The sequence below is a fragment of the Schistocerca nitens genome, chromosome 3 (genome assembly GCF_023898315.1).
Source record: "Schistocerca nitens isolate TAMUIC-IGC-003100 chromosome 3, iqSchNite1.1, whole genome shotgun sequence".
Lineage (NCBI taxonomy): Eukaryota > Metazoa > Arthropoda > Insecta > Orthoptera > Acrididae > Schistocerca > Schistocerca nitens.
Genome location: NC_064616.1, coordinates 195,777,577 through 195,801,007, shown reverse-complemented (window position 1 = coordinate 195,801,007; position 23,431 = coordinate 195,777,577). Strand labels below are relative to the sequence as shown.

General features: G+C 39.6%; 1 protein-coding gene and 1 non-coding gene across 2 annotated transcripts in view; one reads left to right on the top strand and one right to left on the bottom strand.

Annotated features, from left to right (window-relative positions):
* LOC126249145 (calcium/calmodulin-dependent protein kinase type 1-like) overlaps positions 1–19,378 on the top strand; it is a 352,391-nt gene extending 333,013 nt beyond the window's left edge. The window contains exons 2-3 of the mRNA XM_049950799.1: positions 17,835–17,969; positions 19,354–19,378. Coding sequence (XP_049806756.1) covers positions 17,835–17,969; positions 19,354–19,378 — 160 coding nt within the window. The remainder of the gene's footprint in view (positions 1–17,834; positions 17,970–19,353) is intronic.
* On the bottom strand, positions 2,695–2,769 carry Trnas-cga (transfer RNA serine (anticodon CGA)). The gene has a single exon. It is a non-coding gene; the product is annotated as a tRNA-Ser (tRNA).
* Positions 19,379–23,431: the final 4,053 nt, after the last annotated feature.

The window sequence follows — 23,431 nt, the reverse complement described above, 5'->3', positions numbered from 1 at the left end:
AACAGCCCGCAGGAGGTTGGTATAAAAATCTTTCGCGTTTGGTGGACGGTGGCGGAGAGGTTCGAGCTGACATAGCTGTAATCAAGAATGAAGGTCGACACATGGGAGAGCTGTGGTGCGACGTGCGCCACCGACACCGGCGGGACGTTAGAGACTGGCATCAGAACCTGTAGTAAACGACCCGTGAGAGAGGTATATTGACTTTTCCATCGTTTCCTCATGTTTCTCATGTAAAGGGCAGCTGCTCTCGCCCTGACGTTGACCAATCCCAGCCCTCCTTTGTGCACTGGGAGGGTAAGAGTGTCGTATCGTACTTTAAAGATATGACCTGCGGAAACGTAGTAAAAATGATTCAAATGGCTCCGAGCACTATGGGACTCAACATCAGTGGTCATAAGTCCTCTAGAACTTAGAACTACTTAAACCTAACTAACCTAAGGACATCATACACATCCATGCCCGAGGCAGGATTCGAACCTGCGACCGTAGCGGTCGCGCGGTTCCGGACTGAGCGCCTAGAACCGCTAGACCACCGCGGCCAGCACGTAGTAACTGAAGGCCGCCTGAAGCCGGCGACCTATCTGCAGCGGTAGTGGAAGGACCTGTGCCACGTGGTTGAGTTTTGATGCCACGTAGAGGTTCAGGTATTCAACACGTTGTAGCTGATTCAAGTCCCGGAGCAGGTTCTGTCGCACTATTGCGTGTATGATCTGTAATAACCGTCGGTAGTTTGCTGCAGCTGTTTTACGTACATCTTTCTTGAACGTGATTCCCAAATATCGCAGATCAGAAACTGGTGGGAGGGGAGCGAGGCTTCCGGTCCGAGACCACGCCCAATATCCAACGCCGCCGACTTGTTGATGTTCAGAAAACTGCCTGCGGCCTGTCCGTATCGCTCAATCCAGGTTAGTACGCTTTGAACTTCGTCATTGGAACGAACCAGCAGTAGCAGGTCGTCAGCGTATGTCCTATAGCGAAAGGTGACGTCCCGCAGCGTGATGCCAGATAGGCGGTGGTTAAGGCCCCCTAGGAGTGGCTCGAGTGCGATTGCATAAAGGTAGGCAGAAAGGGGACAACCCTGTCGTAGAGACCTCTTAATGGGTACTGGTCCTACCGTCCTTCCATTGACCTGGACGTGTGAGCTGGCTGCGGTCCAAAGACGCCGTAGGGTGTCGATGAGGCCCGGGGGGAATACCACTCAGTTACCGGGGCCAGACTGAGGCGTAAGTGAGAATGAGGGTTAAAATTGTCTGCGTTACTTATTAGCTAGAGAAACGTATTCCGCGCGCTTTCGCAAGTGACAACATTAGTTTTATCAGTGAATATCAGAGTGGAATGACCTACGTTGTTGAATTACTTAATTTTTCGTTTTCCGTTCTTGAAGAGTAAGTACAATCTAATCTCCTAAAAATTGTCTTTAATTGATTGTTAATTACGTTTGAAAATATCCAGTTGACTCTATTACACATATTATAAGTGGTCGACTTTAAGGGCAGAAGTCCGGCTGAACATTGTGCCGATCCCGGCATTTTCGTTTTTGGACCTAGCAACCGTAATTGCCTGACATGCATAGCTCACACGCACCTGTAACGTCAGCACACTGTCGATGGACTGGGCATACACGAATGCTTCTAAATCCTCTCAGTCTGAAAGACTATGGTTGCAGGTCCGGTTAACAGTCAGGCCGTGCTACCGGATCACCTCAACCAATGCAACGACCATGAAACGTTTCGGTGAGGTACTGTCATACGACCCGCAGAAAACGGGACTGTGCCCCGTCGTGCATAAAACAACCGTTCTCTTTCTGCAAAAACAGCGTCCCCCCAATAGCGCAAATTATAACCATTCAGATTCGCGCAGTGCACTGCAACAGTACGACAGCTTACATCGGCAAACACTTCAAATTACTTATTACAAGTAAAACGGCCCACGTATCAACAGGTATTCGTTTCCGTACACAGTTCTAGAAATTTTCCTTTTGGTTCTCGAAATTTTCCTTCTAGTTCTCGAAATTTTCCTTCTAGTTCCCGAAATTTTCCTTATAGTTCAAGAAAGTTTTCTTCGAGTTTTGACCAATACTCCCTCCTGTGGGAAAATGTAGTACTTCTTTTAAACACCTTATATTTGCTAAAAAACCAACCAGACACAATTTTACCTCTGGAATAGAACACTTACAGTTCATTGTTACGTTGAGTCGCTTATTTTGTTCTTAAAACTGAGTAATACATGACGTCAAACACGTGTGAGCTAAAAAACGCGTTAATTTTAATCGCCCGATCTACTTCGGATATTATCATAAAAGCTTTCTTTACGAAACGATGATTTGAACATTTTTGATTCGACATGCAATAAAAAAAATTATCCAGAATGAGATTTTCACTCTGCAGCGGAGTGTGCGCTGATATGAAACTTCCTGGCAGATTAAAACTGTGACCGAGCGAGGTGGCGCAGTGGTTAGCACACTGGACTCGCATTCGGGAGGACGACGGTTCAATCCCGTCTCCGGCCATCCTGATTTAGGTTTTCCGTGATTTCCCTAAATCGTTTCAGGCAAATGCCGGGATGGTTCCTTTGAAAGGGCACGGCCGATTTCCTTCCCAATCCTTCCCTAACCCGAGCTTGCGCTCCGTCTCTAATGACCTCGTTGTCGACGGGACGTTAAACACTAACCACCACCACCACCATTAAAACTGTGTGCCGGACCGAGACTCGAACTCGGGACCTTTGCCTTTCGAGGGCAAGTGCTCTACCGACTGAGCTACCCAAGCACGACTCACGCCCCATCCTCACAGCTTTACTTCTGCCAGTACCTGTTAAGTTTGGAAGGTAGGAGACGAGGTACTGGCAGAAGTAAAGCTGTGAGGACGGGGCGTGAGTCGTGCTTGGGGAGCACAGTCGGTAGAGCACTTGCCCGCGAAAGGCAAAGGTCCCGAGTTCGAGCCTCGGTCCGGCACACAGTTTTAATCTGCCAGGAAGTTTAAAAAAAAATTATGGTACAAATTGTAGACTTTCCTATACAACTGCAATGTAATTTGGTTTAAGGTGGTGAAAACAGTTTTCACCCTATCAAATCTCGTGCTTTTCAGACAAACGTTTCGGAGTAGTCAAATTGGTGAGACAACTGATGCTTTAAATTATTTCCTACAAGATAGCATAATATACAGCTGCAGTTTGCATATTACCGCGGAGATAATCAGGGAACCCGTTCTACCAGCAGTATTTTTGTAATTTTGCACCAGAGGGGCCTTTAAGAAATTTCATTGGTCTGTCGAGTCATTTGGTCTGTCGACAGTTCCTTATTTCTATGCGGATATGAAGGCTGAAAACGCGTTTTTCGGAATGCAACTGACGTGAGTGGCAGTCTTGTCGGTGTTTTCACTATGATCGCAGACCACGCATGGGACGTAATCCTGCAACGTTTTAACGTTTCGATTTTATACAAATATCTGTTTGTGTGATGCCGCTCGTGAGTTACCACTAGCAATAGCGGTGTTCGTGACACTAACATCGGACAGAAATTGTTTCGATTTTTGTGATTATTAATAAACACTCGGAATAATAATTACCTCAAAGCGTTCAGGATAAACAGCACAACAGAAACGACTGGGACTGGATTAAAAACTCGGAAAATGTTCAAACTACTACAAACAAGCAGAGTGCTACCAACTCAGATGTAAATGATGTAATGTAATCTGTATGAGGCAGATGATCAGTAAACTAGAAACGCGCTACAAGGAATACAGCAGAGCGTGAAAATATGATACAAATCAGCCAATGTTTGCACAGCACATTCGGTACCATAAAACCGCATCCAAACAGATTTAAAAAAACGGACATGCAAATACATGAAATAAATAACAGTGTGTGTTTACACTGCGCAGAAACTTTTAACAGACACAGAGCGGAGAATAAATACGTCCAAAATGGCCGTACAAACATCAGAAATATTGCACTATCCAGAGTGACAGAATACGAAACAGATGCCTGGTAATCAATCGCTGGATCATAATATTGCTGACACACTGCTGCTATACGAATGATATGTTAAACGGAGAAATAACTAACACTGTTTCGGATTACACAGTATTTAATAAGGGAGAATCGTAATGCGGAGGAATAGGGTTTAAATTCCTAATGTTCCATACCGATTTAGTTTCCGGCTTGTTTCCCACTCAATAATTTCCTTCAAGAATGTCGTGTACAAAAATGCCAGTGTGCGAGATGATATAGCAATTAAAACACTGGACATGCATTCCATGGTTTGAATTTCGCAATCGCTCTGGCCGTCTAGGTGAAAGTTTTCTTCAGTTGACATAAATCACTGCAGCGAATGCAAGAAATTCTGACCGTGGTGATTCTCGGCAGCTTCCTTTGTCCAATTCGATTTTGTGCTCAGTTTTTAGTGGCATAGTCTTCGACGGGACGCGAAATTCTGATCTTCCTTCCTTCCTTCCTTCGTTCCTTCTTCCTTTAGTTAAACTTTGATCTCGTGAACTAAACGTGATAGCGTAGTTTCACGCGATCCAGCCACCCGCGCATTACGCCACAATACGCTACGTAAGAGTGACTAACAATTAGAAACGATTGCTACATACTATTTTGGGAAGAGGTGGAGACCCAGGATTCAATTATGTGGCGGAGGTAGTTCGATTTTTTTTCCCTTCCCCTCAAATATAACCGCCACCCCTATTTTTAAAGTGCCACAGATGCTGAGGGTTTTAATTACAACAAAATGTATAACAAATTTAGTATTAGATTAATTTTTTTCATTAGTGCTCAGGACATAGCTTTAGCATAACTTCAACGAAATTGAAATTCAGGAAAAAATTTAAAATTAAATTTAAGTTCATGTGCTACAGTCTGTTCAAGAACTGTAATAGCAACGAATTCTCATAACTTTGACGACGTCATAATTTACATGATATAAAATCTACTTGTGCCCTCACTAATATCAATATGGAACTTAGTATTCAAACTTGTGTTAAAAATTTTAGTACTAAGAGTGTGCGAGAGTGCGAATTTGGAAAACGAGGTTCCTTTCTAAAAACGTTAAATTATCGTAGGATATTTCTGTCTTCTTTACCTTATTTACTATGAATTCTCGAACCGTGACGAATAAGATTTCGTCGAATGAAGACAAAGTTCGTAAATGAGTCTGCGATCATTTATGGCACTTCATTGGTAAAGGTCCGCTTTGTCCACTTTTTTCAGTTAGCGGTTTCGGCTACTGCCGTCTTCAGATCTGTTACAAATAGAAAAACAATGGTGTAATCAAGTAACTTCAGTTGGCTGAAGCAAAAGCTATGATAGAGGCCTAGTGACGCATAATAATAATAATAATAATAATAATAATAATAATGTAAATATTTTTTGAATTTTTCTTACGTATCTCTAGGCCAGTTATAGATATTGCTTCAGCTAGTCCAACTTGGATGGTTACACCACTGTTTTTCTATTTGTAATAGATCTGAAGATGGCAGTAGCCGAAAACAATCATTGTATGTACGTATAAAGAAAAGCGCGGTAAAGACAGACCTTTACAAATAAAGCGAATTCGTTTCGTTAGCTGGTATGAAGAATCTATGAGAGTTCCTTTCCCTGACGGGAGTTTTTTCTGCTGCCCCTCGGTCAGGCCGGAAGGATATCGTCGTAGGCAAGCCCTTCGACAAAGCAATTAAAAAACATCTTGCACTAAACATAGGTTACAGTTTTGTAAAATAACTTGCTGTTTTCGAGACTGTTTTCGTGCTACTATTCTAACATTCTGCGTGGTGTCTGTTTGTCCTAAGTCGTGTCTCCCTAACACTTTCGCGCAACGACGCTCTGAGCGTGTTTTTTAGGGAATTGACTAGTTTGAACCTGGGACCTGTTGGCTGGTAAGGAGACGCCAGACCACACATGACATGTAGAGTTCTGAAGAGTTCAGTGAGACTAGCGATGATATAATCAAATACTTAATGATTTCGGCGTCAGCTCCACTGCACTCCCTGTAAAAGAATCTTAATACTAACAAAATTTAGTGGAAGGGGTTCAAGGCTTTCCTATTTTTAGTTAGCTGGTAAAATAACGTCGAAAAAGCAGTTAAGTTTACCATTGGAAATTTTATTCTACTCACAAAACATTGTTTATAAATTGCACTATTGATAAAAGGCAATATTTTAATACAGAATGATAAAAACCAACTGCGTTCAACAAAAATGTGGAAGAATATTCCCTGAATGGGTTTCCAAGTTCTACAATGGGTCGAAGGATGACCTATGCCATATCACATCTATAATCTAGATTTAAGTTAAGTTTCATAAAAGAGAAAACTATCAAAATGGTCTACAGTGACCCTCAATTATCTTCAATTACTTATCTAACTTGTCGTAAATTACAGTGGCTGATGTGGCTTCTCAATAATTATATAACAGAAAAATCATTGCGTTTCAGATTTTTACTTCAAGTAGCAAATGTGAACACCATGAGATTTAATTGACGATCGACACTAGTATTACGTAAAAAGGAGGTATAACAGATGAGACTTCTGCAGTTCTGAGTGAAGCCTTATGCGCTCAAAAATGCGGCATCGCGTGCGTTCATTACCTTGTCGGTGTTCGTCAGGGAGCGGCGGGCGGCACAGCTCCACTCCCTCCTAACTTCTCCTTACTACAATTTACCGAAGTTGGTTTAAAAAAACTATCTGGCTGTGTTTTCATCTACCAATCAGCGTCTCAATGTTAACCTTAAGCTCCACCTACAAAAATTCTGTCTATCCAATGAGAAACGTTATACTTTCCGTGGTGGGGCAATGTTTTTAACGTTTGCTACGTCGCAGGGACGTGAAAAAGTCTCACGCTAAAACTTGCAGCTGGTGTGGCCCTTTTAGTGTTATCGTAAGACCTATACTGTTCTTCTGGAGGGCTCTATCTTTTAACATGGACTGGGGGGTGGTTTTGGCGGTCGGCTGGCGATGTGGGTGTCCGTCCCATATCGTAGGGCCTTCTAGCTTAACACGGTTCTGCTCTCTGCTTCTGTTCTCGTTTCTCCCCTCGGAACTGCGTCTGTTTCACGGTGGGAAGGTATGACATGCATTTAGGCGTTCTTGTGTTAGTCTGTGGTATTCCATTTGCTCACTCGTTGATCGTATTACTTTGGTTAATTTATTCGGAACTATGTGACATACTGTCGGACTTGCTATCATGTCAGGGATTTCATGGAAGGTGTTGGATTTGCCTGACACCTTACACTATATTCTACGAAAGTTATGTGAGAAACTGATATGATTATAACAACTTACAGTAACGCGATCTTTGAGAGGAGGGGGAGTCTCTTGACCTCACGGTGCCCCCTCCTCTCGTCCACGGATCCACGTCAGAGTGCTGACGTCATATACGGAAGAGGCACCGGCCGTCTACGCGCTAAGTAGCATTGGTAGGCATAGAGTATTTAATGTGATGTATTACCCAGACTCCTGCGTCAAGGCGTTTTACTCGGACGTGCCGCGAGAAGAGTCCGGGAGGGCCTTTGACGGCAGCGTGTCACCTGGCAGACGACGCGTGCTCGCCTCAGAACTGGCGAAATGAGTCGCGGAAATGAGTTACGTAAAAGCCAGGGTGGTGAGGCTTCCGGCTGGGAGCGGCTTCGCGGCTCTTCGCACATCCGCTCAGCGCGAGAAAACTAATTAAGCCAGCCTGCGCGCGCCTGGCTTCCTGCAAATTGCTCCACACTGCGCCCTCATGCACTCCCCACTAATGTCGTATATTAACGGGCAACCCATCACGCACCAAAGGCAGAGCGCGCCCATTCACTGCCTAATGGCTGTTTGGACACAGCCGCGCGTAACCAAATTTTTTTTACAGCCGTGCTAATGTACGAGAAACTTCGTTCCTTTTTGCGTTAATTTCACTAGATTATTTCCGAAGAGAGGCGACTTCGCATGTCTATGCATTGCGTCAGAATTGTGCAGAGCAGACGTTTCATTTCGGCGCAACTTTAGCGTCATTCTACCTTAAAACACGTGGTAAATTCCTTCACAGAATTAGTAAATTTGTGTCAAATATGCTGTGAAGTAGTGTGCAGAATTTTCTCGGTGAACTTGTTAGTTCAAATTTACATAATATTCTGAAATTTAGACAATAACCTACATTTTTTCCTTCTTTAAGGCCAGCAGCGTAATATGTCACGTAATGACATGATCATTAAAACGATGCACCGTAATAGCTGGTTATAATAACTAATCTTTATTCACGACAGACTGTCTCGGCATTTATCACCATTGTCAAGTATCCGTGAATAAAATTGTAGAGAAGCCGTGTATAAATGTGAATGTCATTTTTACAGGGTGTTACAAAAAGGTACGGCCAAACTTTCAGGAAACATTCCTCACACACAAAGAAAGAAAATATGTTATGTGGACATGTGTCCGGAAACGCTTACTTTCCATGTTAGAGCTCATTTTATTACTTCTCTTCAAATCACGTTAATCATGGAATGGAAACACACAGCAACAGAACGTACCAGCGTGACTACAAACACTTTGTTACAGGACATGTTCAAAATGTCCTCCGTTAGCGAGGATACATGCATCAACCGTCCGTCGCATGGGATCCCAGATGCGCTGATGCAGCCCTGGAGAATGGCGTATTGTACCACAGCCGTCCACAATACGAGCACGAAGAGTCTCTACATTTGGTACCGGCGTTGCGTAGACAAGAGCTTTCAAATGTCCCCATAATTGAAAGTCAAGAGGGTTGAGGTCAGGAGAGCGTGGAGGCCATGGAATTGGTCCGCCTCTACCAATCCATCGGTCACCGAATCTGTTGTTGAGAAGCGTACGAACACTTCGACTGAAATGTGCAGGAGCGCCATCGTGCATGAACCACATGTTGTGTCGTACTTGTAAAGGCACATGTTCTAGCAGCACAGGTAGAGTATCCCGTATGAAATCATGATAACGTGCTCCATTGAGCGTAGGTGGACGAAACTAAAATGAGCTCTAACATGGAAATTAAGCGTTTCCGGACACATATCCACATAACATCTTTCCTTTATTTGTGTGTGAGGAATGTTTCCTGAAAGTTTGGCCATACTTTTTTGTAACACCCTGTATTAAAGTGACTGTATTGTACTCACCTCGCCTGCCTCGGGCATGGATGTGTGTGATGTCCTTAGGTTAGTTAGGTTTAATTAGTTCTAAGTTCTAGGCGACTGATGACCTCAGAAGTTAAGTCGCATAGTGCTCAGAACCATTTGAACCATTTGTACTCACCTCTAGAATAATGTGACGTCCATATTGCGCCGCATTGAAAATAAGTCAGTTATGGTTTGACAGTATTTTGACAGTTCTGTTCTTACGACATTATATGCTCACAATGATTATAAATCTCATGTAGCCAGTGTAATAAATTTCACATTGGCCTAGCAGTAAAATATTTTAACACATTAGAAACAGCGAGAATAATCAGTCTACCTTCTTTCTACATTTGAAAAATCAAAACCACATCGCTGATACATTCTAAAATACAAAAAAAAGGTTGAAATGGCTTTAAACACTATGGGACTTAACATTTGAGGTCATCAGTCCCCTAGACTTAGAACTACTTAAACCTAACTAACCTAAGGACATCACACACATCCATGCTCGAGGTAGGATTCGAACCTGCGTCCGCAGCAGGAGCGCAGTTCCGGACTGAAGCGCCTAGAACCGCTCGACCACAACGGCCGGCTCTCGAAAATACACTCCGAATCCTGCACAGAATACAAACAGGTCTTGCAATGAACATTCTTGAAGAATGGGAAGTCTGTATACACACGAGAAAATGCCCACGAGAAATATTAAATAAACATAAAGAATTTAGACACAAATACTATCTCAAATACTTCATTGGACTCTTAGAACACGAAAAAGTATAAATCGGATAGAACATATGCAGCAATCAAAGATAATAGACTATTTTCGATGATAAAATAATATCTCTGTTCATCTGTATAAACTTTGTAAATATAAAACGCCATAAGAGTAGAACTGTCAGACTACTGTCAAACCATAATAACGTATTATTTTCAATATATTTATATCATTTGCCATTTAATGAATACATTAAAAGTTAGAAGGCAGTTCACTAGCGACGTAATATGGACGTCACATTATCGTAGATATGAGTAAAATATACTTACCTTAATATAAATGCAATTCACATTTATGCACTGTCTCACAACAATTGTATTCGCAGGTGCTTAACAATTGGGATATATGCCGAGAGTCTGTCGTTAATAAAGATCAAAGATTAGAAGCAGCTATTGTGGTGCATCTGCCTATTAATAATAATAATAATAATAATAATAATAATAATAATAACCCTATGCCCGCCCACAATGGTAACGACACTGCTAGCCAACTGGATAATGATTTAAATCCAAATAGAGGTGTTTTGCAGGATATGCTTCCTGCAACCACCCTAGAAGGAAAACAAAGACAGAGGATGAGATGGTCAGATGAAGTTAATCGACACCTCATGTTCTGTTATTACCAAGCAACAAACCTAGGAACCAACACAACTGGATACAGATCACAAGTATACACAACATTTATTACCAGATACCCAGAATTAAAATTTTTAACAGAACAACGACTAGCTGATCAGATCCGTGTAATAATCAAAAATAACAGGATACCCCAGTCAGAATTAGAAAACATCAAACAACAAGTACAACAAATACTGGAACAAAATAATGTGCAATCAGAAGAAGAAGAAGAAAATACAGTAATTGACTCAAACATCCCAGAGCAAACAAACAAAGAACAACACGCACCAATTAAACAATCAGAGGAAAACGAAATCTTAAGACAGCCACCAGAACAAGCACAAATAGAACACGAAGTGACACAGATGCTAGATATAGAAGAAAAATTTCAGCTAACATATATAGAATACAAAGACACAAATACAGACATTAGACCATTCTTGCATAAACCACCAAATAACCCACAAGTCGAAACAACAATAAAAACTATCAACACAATCATACACAACAAAATAAATGAAAACACAACTATGGAAGAGTTACAACTACTGGTTTATATAGGAGCACTCACTACACTAAATATACACACTAGACAGAGATCAGAACCAACCAACACACAGAAGAAACCCACAAAACCAGCATGGCAACACAGGCTACAGATCAGAATAGAAAAACTGAGAAAAGACATCGGACAGCTAACACAATTTATAAGAAATGAAATCTCGGAAAAAAAACGAAAAAGGTTAGGTAAAATCTCACAACAAGAAGCGACAGAGCAATTAGACGAAAAGAAGCAGAAATTACAAGCATTAGCCAAACGACTCAGAAGATACAAAAAAAGTGAAAATAGAAGGAAGCAAAACCAAACATTCAACACAAACCAAAAGAAATTTTACCAGACAATAGATAACACACACATTAAAATAAACAATCCACCAAACATAACAGACATGGAACACTTTTGGAGCAACATATGGTCAAACCCGGTACAACATAACAGGCATGCACGATGGATACAAGCAGAAACAGACACATACAAGATGATACCACAAATGCCTGAAGTGATAATTTTGCAACATGAAGTCACCCAAGCAATTAATTCTACTCACAATTGGAAAGCCCCTGGAAATGATAAAATAGCAAATTTCTGGTTAAAGAAGTTCACCTCAACACATTCACATCTAACTAAATTATTTAACAGTTACATTGCAGAACCATACACATTCCCTGATACACTTACACATGGAATAACTTATCTGAAACCTAAAGATCAAGCAGACACAGCGAACCCAGCTAAATATCGCCCCATAACATGCCTACCAACAATATACAAAATATTAACTTCAATCATTAAACAGAAATTAATTACACATACAACACAGAACAAAATTATAAATGAAGAGCAAAAAGGCTGTTGCAAAGGAGCACGAGGATGTAAAGAGCAACTGATAATAGATGCAGAGGTGACATATCAAGCTAAAACTAAACAAAGGTCGCTACACTACGCATACATTGATTACCAAAAAGCTTTTGATAGTGTACCCCACTCATGGTTACTACAAATATTGGAAATATACAAAATAGATCCTAAATTGATACAGTTCCTAAACATAGTAATGAAAAATTGGAAAACCACACTTAATATCCAAACAAATTCAAATAATATCACATCACAGCCAATACAGATTAAGCGTGGAATATACCAAGGAGACTCATTAAGTCCTTTCTGGTTCTGCCTTGCTCTGAACCCACTATCCAACATGCTAAATAATACAAATTATGGATACAATATTACTGGAACATATCCACACAAAATCACACATTTGCTATACATGGATGATCTAAAACTACTGGCAGCAACAAATCAACAACTCAACCAGTTACTAAAGATAACAGAAGTATTCAGCAATGATATAAGTATGGCTTTTGGAACAGACAAATGTAAGAAAAATAGCATAGTCAAGGGAAAACACACTAAACAAGAAGATTACATATTGGATAACCACAGCGACTGCATAGAAGCGATGGAAAAAACGGATGCCTATAAATATCTAGGATACAGACAAAAAATAGGAATAGATAATACAAATATTAAAGAAGAACTAAAAGAAAAATATAGACAAAGACTAACAAAAATACTGAAAACAGAATTGACAGCAAGAAACAAGATAAAAGCTATAAATACTTATGCCATACCAATATTGACCTACTCATTTGGAGTAGTGAAATGGAGTAACACAGACCTAGAAGCACTCAATACACTTACACGATCACAATGCCACAAATATAGAATACATCACATACATTCAGCAACAGAAAGATTCACATTAAGCAGAAAGGAAGGAGGAAGGGGATTTATCGATATAAAAAACCTACATTATGGACAGGTAGACAATTTAAGAAAATTCTTTACAGAACGAGCAGAAAATAGCAAAATACACAAAGCAATCACTCATATAAATACATCGGCTACACCACTACAATTTCATAACCACCTCTACAACCCTTTAGACCACATAACATCAACAGATACGAAGAAAGTAAATTGGAAAAAGAAAACACTTCATGGCAAGCATCCGTATCATCTAACACAGCCACACATCGATCAAGACGCATCCAACACATGGCTAAGAAAAGGCAATATATACAGTGAGACAGAAGGATTCATGATTGCAATACAGGATCAAACAATAAACACCAGGTATTACAGCAAGCATATTATTAAAGATCCCAATACCACAACAGATAAATGCAGACTTTGTAAACAACAAATAGAAACAGTAGATCACATCACAAGCGGATGTACAATACTAGCAAATACAGAATACCCCAGAAGACATGACAATGTCGCAAAAATAATACATCAACAGCTTGCCTTTCAACATAAACTTTTAAAACAACAAGTTCCTACGTACAAGTATGCACCACAAAATGTACTGGAGAATGATGAATACAAATTATACTGGAACAGAACCATTATAACAGATAAAACAACGCCACATAACAAACCTGACATCATACTCACCAATAAAAAGAAGAAATTAACACAACTAATCGAAATATCCATACCCAATACAACAAATATACAAAAGAAAACAGGAGAAAAAATTGAAAAATACATCCAACTGGCTGAGGAAGTCAAAGACATGTGGCATCAGGATAAAGTTGACATCATACCAATTATACTATCAACTACAGGAGTCATACCACACAATATCCACCAGTACATCAATGCAATACAGCTACATCCAAACATATATATACAACTACAGAAATCCGTAATTATTGATACATGTTCAATTACCCGAAAGTTCCTAAATGCAATATAACACATACCGTACAGTTAATAGGAAGTGACGCTTGATCAAGGTCCGCGTCACTTTCCATTCTCAACCAGACTTAACGTCTGAGAAAGTAAAGAAATAATAATAATATAGAGAATACGAAGACACAAATACAGACATTAGACCATTCTTGCATAGACCACCAAATAGCCCACAAGTCGAAACAACAATAAAAACTATCAACACAATCATACACAACAAAATAAATGAATACACAACTATGGAAGAGTTACAACTACTGGTTTATGTAGGAGCACTCACTACACTAAATATACACACTAGGCAGATATCAGAACCAACCAACACACAGAAGAAACCCACAAAACCAGCATGGCAACACAGGCTACAGATCAGAATAGAAAAACTGAGAAAAGACATCGGACAGTTAACACAATTTATAAGAAATTTAATATCAGACAAAAAACGAAAAAGGTTAGGTAAAATCTCACAACAAGAAGCAATAGAGCAATTAGATGAAAAGAAGCAAAAATTACAAGCTTTGGCGAAACGACTTAGAAGATACAAAAAAAGTGAAAATAGAAGGAAACAAAACCAAACATTCAACACAAACCAAAAGAAATTTTACCAAACAATAGATAACACACACATAAAAATAGACAATCCACCAAACATAAGAGACATGGAACACTTCTGGAGCAGCATATGGTCAAACCCGGTACAACATAACAGGCATGCACGGTGGATACAAGCAGAAACAGATACATACAAGATGATACCACAAATGCCTGAAGTGATAAATTTGCAACATGAAGTCACCCGAGCAATTAATTCTACGCACAATTGGAAATACCCTGGAAATGATAAAATAGCAAATTTCTGGCTAAAGAAGTTCACCTCAACACATTCACATTTAACTAAATTATTTAACAGTTACATTGCAGACCCATACATATTCCCTGATACACTTACACATGGAATAACTTATCTGAAACCTAAAGATCAAGCAGACACAGCAAACCCAGCTAAATATCGCCCCATAACATGCCTACCAACAATCTACAAAATATTAACTTCAGTCATTACACAGAAATTAATGACACATACAACACAGAACAAAATTATAAATGAAGAACAAAAAGGCTGCTGCAAAGGAGCGCTAGGATGTAAAGAGCAACTGATAATAGATGCAGAGGTGACATATCAAGCTAAAACTAAACAAAGGTCTCTGCACTACGCATACATTGATTACCAAAAAGCTTTTGATAGTGTACCCCAGTCATGGTTACTACAAATATTGGAAATATACAAAGTAGATCCTAAATTGATACAGTTCCTAAACATAGTAATGAAAAACTGGAAAACCACACTTAATATCCAAACAAATTCAGATAATATCACATCACAGCCAATACAGATTAAGCGTGGAATATACCAAGGAGACTCATTAAGTCCTTTCTGGTTCTGTCTTGCTCTGAACCCACTATCCAACATGCTAAATAATTCAAATTATGGATATAATATTACTGGAACATACCCACACAAAATCACACATTTGCTATACATGGATGATCTAAAACTACTGGCAGCAACCAATCAACAACTCAACCAATTACTAAAGATAACAGAAGCATTCAGCAATGATATAAATATGGCTTTTGGAACAGACAAATGTAAGAAAAATAGCATAGTCAAGGGAAAACACACTAAACAAGAAGATTACATACTTGATAACCACAGCGACTGCATAGAAGCGATGGAAAAGACAGATGCCTATAAATACCTAGGATACAGACAAAAAATAGGAATAGATAATACAAATATTAGGGAAGAACTAAAAGAAAAATATAGACAAAGACTAACAAAAATACTGAAAACAGATTTGACAGCAAGAAACAAGACAAAAGCTATAAATACTTACGCTATACCAATATTGACCTACTCATTTGGAGTAGTGAAATGGAGTAACACAGACCTAGAAGCACTAAATACACTTACACGTTCACAATGCCACAAATATAGAATACATCACATACATTCAGCAACAGAAAGATTCACATTAAGCAGAAAGGAAGGAGGAAGGGGATTCATCAACATAAAAAACCTACATTATGGACAGGTAGACAATTTAAGAAAATTCTTTCTAGAACGCGCAGAAACTAGCAAAATACACAAAGCAATTACTCATATAAATACATCGGCTACACCACTGCAATTTCATAACCACTTCTACAACCCTTTAGATCACATAACATCAACAGATACGAAGAAAGTAAATTGGAAAAAGAAAACACTTCATGGCAAGCACCCGTATCATCTAACACAGCCACACATCGATCAAGACGCATCCAACACATGGCTAAGAAAAGGCAATATATACAGTGAGACAGAAGGATTCATGATTGCAATACAGGATCAAACAATAAACACCAGGTATTACAGCAAGCATATTATTAAAGATCCCAATACCCCAACAGATAAATGCAGACTTTGTAAACAACAAATAGAAACAGTAGATCACATCACAAGCGGATGTACAATACTAGCAAATACAGAATACCCCAGAAGACATGACAATGTCGCAAAAATAATACATCAACAGCTTGCCTTACAACATAAACTTATAAAACAACACGTTCCTACATACAAGTATGCACCACAAAATGTACTGGAGAATGATGAATACAAATTATACTGGAACAGAACCATTATAACAGATAAAACAACGCCACATAACAAACCTGACATCATACTCACCAATAAAAAGAAGAAATTAACACAACTAATCGAAATATCCATACCCAATACAACAAATATACAAAAGAAAACAGGAGAAAAAATTGAAAAATACATCCAACTGGCTGAGGAAGTCAAAGACATGTGGCATCAGGATAAAGTTGACATCATACCAATTATACTATCAACTACAGGAGTCATACCACACAATATCCACCAGTACATCAATGCAATAGAGCTACATCCAAACGTATATATACAACTACAGAAATCAGTAATTATTGATACATGTTCAATTACCCGAAAGTTCCTAAATGCAATATAACACATACCGTACAGTTAATAGGAAGTGACACTTGATCAAGGTCCGCGTCACTTTCCATTCTTAACCAGACTTAACGTCTGAGAAAGTAAATAATAATAATAATAATAATAGGCCAGGACAGCTCAGTCAGTGGAGCATTTGCCCATGAATAGCAAGGTTCCGGATTCGAGTCCTGCCAAGAAGCTTCACTCTCCGCTGTCCGCGTCAGAGAAGCAACTGTCAGAGAGATAACTGAAGTCCACAGATATCAGAGCGGCACAGGTGATCTGTGGTGATGCAGACGACTCTCTCCCTCCCTGGCTCACAGGAAGGGAGCCTCCACGGCCTCGTCGTTGACTTACCTGCAGTTATTTGAAGTGTATCTTAGAATTAGTTTTTGCTAAAACAAGATTTTTAGATAGGCGGTATTAGAAGACAGAATTATTATTATTTATTTTTTTTTTTTCCGCGACATTTGAGTTTGTTACGGTGCTGCAGTGAATATTTCTGGCTGCAGAACTCCAGATGTTAATAATATTCAGTGTCAATTTATCAATTACTTGTTGGGTATTTATTAGAAGTTTCCTAGTACTACAGCGAACACTAGCTACGACGTATAACACTGATTTCTTCTACAGATGTTTCCGGTTACATTATTTTCAAAACATAATGTGTAATTTAAATGATCATTGACACGTAAGTAAACAGTATCCATTACAGATATAGCGGCTTGTTCTTGGTTGTATGAAAGACAACATAGTGGCCGTAATTCTCCGTTGATGCTCCAAGAACCTTTTCGTTCTGTCCCTTATTTCTTCGTTTCCCAATATTCCTTGTGTTAGTACCATTCTAAAACGTAGTGGTTCTTAAAAGCATGAGCTTCTCATAATATATGCTGCCGTTAGCGAGGTTAATACTTCACTTCTTAATTAAAGTGCTTCATATTTTATGAGACTTAATCTTGACTGTGTGTGTGTGTTTTGCAGAGGGGCCTTCTCTGAGGTTCGCCTGGCGGAGAGCAAGGAGAAACCGGGCCAGATGTTCGCCGTCAAGATAATAGACAAGAAGGCGCTCAAGGGCAAAGAAGACTCCTTAGAGAACGAAATAAAAGTTCTGCGAAGGTCAGTCTACCAGCATCGCATATTTTATTCTCCCGTAACTGCGGAGTGTGTGTTTCATTTCTTATAGTGTGCACATTTTTTTTATTCCCTTGCTTTTCACGGTAGATTCTCTCATGTTCCTTAGATTAAGGGGCTCCGGAAAGGCTCAAAATCATGAAAAGTTCAATTTTTACTTTTTTGCGTTTTCTGAATCTGTAGACTATTACCTTTTAATAGATATATAATTTATTCAATTCCGAAAACTACAACTATTTTTAAATTTTTTTGAAATGTGTTCTACATGGGCGTGACCCACTGTGGCGCTGTTAAACTGCTGTCAAATGGTGTTATTATTAACGCCCGTGTTCATCAGGTACATTTTAGTGATGTGAGATAAAGTATGTGTTGTGGCTAACCTGTGATGGTTCAATATATATCGCTGGTGTGATTGTCGATTGTTTCATGTTTATTTACTCTGTCGTTATCTCGAAAATATTCGTAATTAATTCTGTTTCTTGAGTCTCTGTTTTGTTGAAGTATAATAATGAGTAAAAGTAAAGTTATTAGAAATCCTCTGAAGGCTTTTAAGAAAAGGAGAAATGTTGGAAAGCCAAAGGTATTTAGAAATATGGGAATGAAGATAGGTTCTAACATGGTACGAGCGATGCTTGCTTTAGACAAGGAACGCCTTCGAGCTGCAGACAGGGCTGTGAAGAGTCTAGAAATACAAGCAAGAGTAAACAGGAGGACGAACAAGAGGAAGCTGGAGGAGGAGTTTGCAGAGGATGAAGATAATCCATCCTATGGACCTGGAATTCACTAAAAAGTTAATCCAATCTTTGTCGCTCGATTCCCAAAACTTTTATTTTCTCATACTAATTATATGTTTTCTAAGGATCTTCCAAACATATTTGTTTCAAACTTTCAGTAAATGTTACACAGTACCTTCTGCATAATTTAACACAGCCTTTTTCCAAAAAACTGTATATTTTTGAATATATAAATAAAAAATTGCAAAAAAGTTGTGAATTTTCATTACAATTGAAAAAAAATCATCTTTAATAACTGAACTAAAATTTTGTAAAATCCCTGTGTTAAGTTGTAGCCCATATTCCAATAAATAATCTGTAAAAAGTTCAACTTCCTACCTCAAATACTTTGTGAGGAAAGATGTAATTTATAAGCGTTATTTTAACATTGCAAGTATAGGGCGTTCCGGAGCCCCTTAAATTGTGAGCCGCAGAGCTTACGCGTGTACATCGATGCATCACCGGACGTTCAGGATCTGTTGTACGAAAGGTGATGTTAATACATTACGATTACGAGAATATCTCCTTTATCGGCAAAATCAGAATCCGTGGAATAAATGCAGGACACTATTGTAAAATTGTCTTATCACTTGCAGAATGCATAGGACGCCGTGGAAGTGAAGCCACTAGCAAGATAGCCCGTAGTAGCGATACTAAACTGCAAACAAATGTAGCAGGAAGAGCTCAAGAATATATAGAACAAAAAGCGTCAGTTTCAGGGCTCTTTATCATCTCCGAAAGTGGAATGAAGCATGCGACACGGAAAGTGATACAAAGAGAAGCATCATAATACTGAAGCTCACTTTCGTGTGCTCTGTGAGTAGTACAGATATATCACGATGCCGTATTCATCGACAGGGGAAGCTGCGTAATAGAAACATACTTGATAAAATTTAGTTCTTAGAAAGTCGTGTGTTGATGCTCACTTCGTGATATCGTGTGAAATCTTTCTCGTTTTTCGAAACAGAGATGGATAAGTGACTTTCAGAATTTCAATCAGAAATTTTACCAGTTTGTTCATAAATTTGAGCGGAGATCACAGATTAGTACATACACAACGATTCTTATTCGTTTCTGAGCATTAATCGAGTACATTTTGATCCGTCAAGACAACATATTGGCATCGTCAGAGTGAACACAGGGCATAGGGCTTTTTATATGTGTTGTATGAATGCAATGATTAAATAAATTAAACTCACATGGCCTCACAGAACAAAAGAAAATAAATAAATGAGGGCATCGCATTACTAATATGTTAAGATGGTCCACTGTCGCAATAACTTCTGCAGCGTACATTATCCTATATAATACTTGGTACAATAGTTCGCAGATAAATCAGGATCGAATATTACGTGGATTTTCCCACAAGATAAATGCGGCAAATGCCCATATGGTATCTTTTCAAAAAGACTGATCTTCCCATCTTCTACTGAGTATGAGGTGCGTCTTCCGTTTGTATTTCTTCGTCCGCATGAAAAAGAGTGTAAAATCTCGTTACATTATCACCCACATTATGTGGTATGTTCTTAAATCATGGACGGTGCATACACTTATTGTATTATTTATGCAGAAACTCTGAATGATTTCTTCGTATTGGGGACAACTTTCTACTTTGTCTTGGTAGAAAGAGAGAGAGAGGGAAAAGTAGTCGCGACAGCGTTTGTATGACCTGAGTAACGTGATAGTTGAAGGTTACTTATAATTTATTTATTTATTTATTAGGTTACTTATTTGGACAGTCAAGATTCTTTTCAATTTGAGAATTGTATCTGACGTAATTCTAGCTAAAAACAATTTGAGAATCGCCAAAACTACTGTCATTTACTGTACATTGGATTTCGGCATTTAACGGTCAAAAAATCTCGCAATGAGACAGACTGAGTCCTCAGCTACGTCAAACGCATGAAACATACCAGATCCATGACACAGGAACTTCGCCTCTGACTGAATCAAATACAAATGAAAAACAGAATACAAGACGTGATTCCCAAATTAAGGAAGATGAAACACAAAATGTTACTCGCAGTTCAACAGAAGATAACTGACAAATAACATCTGTCACAGTTTAGTGGGACTTCCATACATTCTAATGCTTCAAGCAACCACGACTGCAGTAATTCGCGTCATTGTGTGTATGGACGCTGCTTTGTAGAAATTCAACAAATAATAATATTTAAATTTAGATAGGTATTTCGCTCTAAATAGGTACTAGTATTTCGGGTTTAGGTCACGCACTCAGTAAGGCGTAATTGGGGTTGTTGTGGGGAAGGAGACCAGACAGCGAGGTCATCGGTCTCATCGGATTAGGGAAGGATTGGGAAGGAAGTCGGCCGTGCCCTTTCAGAGGAACCACCCCGGCATTTGCCTGGAGCGATTTAGGGAAATCACGGAAAACCTAAATCAGGATGGCCGGACGCGGGATTGAACCGTCGTCCTCCCGAATGCGAGTCCAGTGTGCTAGTCACTTCGCCACCTCGCTCGGTAAGGCGTAATTGTAAGTGAATTAATATACCAGTTTTGGAGAATAAACTATGAAAGCACTGAAGTATATTAATGTTTTTATAATACATTTTTGTAATTACGGTACTAGGCATCGTCATGGCGTTAAGTATCTTTTTGATTCCAGAGTTGTTTCGACTAAAACTTTACTTCTCCTCTTCCTTTTCTAGGCTGCATCGAAAGCGTATCAGGAATTCATTATTGCTGTGGTGTCACACTTGCTAGGTGGTAGCCTTTAAATCGGCCGCGGTCCATTAGTATACGTCGGACCCGCGTGTCGCCACTGTCAGTGATCGCAGACCGAGCGCCGCCACACGGCAGGTCTAGAGAGACTTACTAGCACTCGCCCCGGTTGTACAGCCGACGTTCATAGCAAGGGTTCACTGACAAATACGCTCTCATTTGCCGAGACGATAGTTAGCATAGCCTTCAGCTACGTCATTTGCTACGACCTAGCAAGGCGCCATTACCAGTTATATTGAGCTTATTATACTTTTGTATCATCAAGAGCGATGTACTCCAATTATGGATTAAAGTTACGTATTACATCATCTACGTACTTTATTTGCAATTCTCAAGACATTGTCCTGTTCCAGACCTCACGCCAGTCTGCGTGTAATTAAACGCGTGCATTTCGGCCTCCTCTAGCGTCACTGTGTTGGCTCTTCTGCCAACACTACAATTGCAACCTCACGTAAGGGACAGAGTCAGATACTGTCGAAAGATGCTAATGAAACAGTAGGCTTCCAAAACGTGATGCGTGGGAGCAGTTTTTTCATTCACCAAAGATTGTGTGGAAAATTGATTAATATCAATCAGAAGGACGTCGTACCATAAAGGTCCAGCAATGAATCACTTTTCTTGAGATTTCTTTCTTGGAATTATCAGAGTTTTTATATATAATAATAAAAATCATTACGTTTAGGTACAATACGTCTTTGCGTAGATGTCTTCAGAGTCGATTATGTTGCCGCAAACTCATCGAATAGAATAAAGAATTGGCTATAACAGCTGTCAAATCCTTGACATTGTTTTGGCCTCTTCGTGAAGTGCTGCCAGATGATTCTTGTCGGGTTTCTGTGCTGAAGATTTTTAGGTGTTCTTTTTCGCCTCTCCTGGCGTTTTCGTCAGGATGTGGCTCTCGCATTGCTAAGAATTTAACCTCCATTATTACTGAGAGAACAGAGCTACGATTGGATACCCTGATCTACCAGCCTGTTAGTGGTGTTGTTAGTGACGTGGCTTCCGCTACTTCTACATGATGAAACTATCTCCATGCATTGTTTTTTTGAGTGTTTCTCAGTGAGTCGATTCTGCACTGAAGCTCAATTATGGAAGCCAATACTAAAATACCAACAGCTGTTATTTTGGTTTTACTTGTCAGGCAACCAGTTTCGGCATTACATTATGCCATCTTCAGGCCCGCATGTATCGAGTAACCCACGTGTTAGAAACCAATGCAGCACTGTCAACTGGTATCGTGAAGGTTTTTTTCTCCTACGGGCATGTGCGCTCCTTGGACGGTTGTTAGTTACTGTCAAAGGAGCGCACATGTCCAGTTTCATCAACTATTATAATCGTTTTGAGGAACTCTTCTCCTTCTTTTAGGTAACGTTGAGGCAATTCCTCCGCGATTCTTTTGCGACCTGTTTTCTGCTCTTCACTCAGATCATGCGGAACTTATCTGACAGCAGCTTTTCTCATCTTTAACTTCACAGTCAGATTCTGTAAGCTGAAGTAAGACATTTTGGCCTCGTATGCCATTTACTTAACTGTTTCTCGTCCATATACTCTCAAAATGTCGATAACCCGAAAGGTGTAGTCTGTTGCAGTTGTGGCCGTACACTTCTTGCGTTGTCCTCAGTGCTTACCCGACCTTGAAGGAAACTAGCAGACCGTGGTACTGTGCTTTGATCCACTACACTACTGCTACACACATCTCTCAAAGCGCTGTAAATTGGGTTATTTCTACGTAGGGATTCGATTTTGATGTAGGGACACTGGTCACCACATTTAATACTACCTGACTCGGATTCAGCTTTCATTTTAAAACTGATCTAAGACACAGCCACGCGAACAATCAAACACACTTAAGATTGTCACGCCTAAAGTCTCGCTCGCAACTGACATTCATGTCAACTTGATGACACCACCGTAATGGTCGCGCGTGCGCAG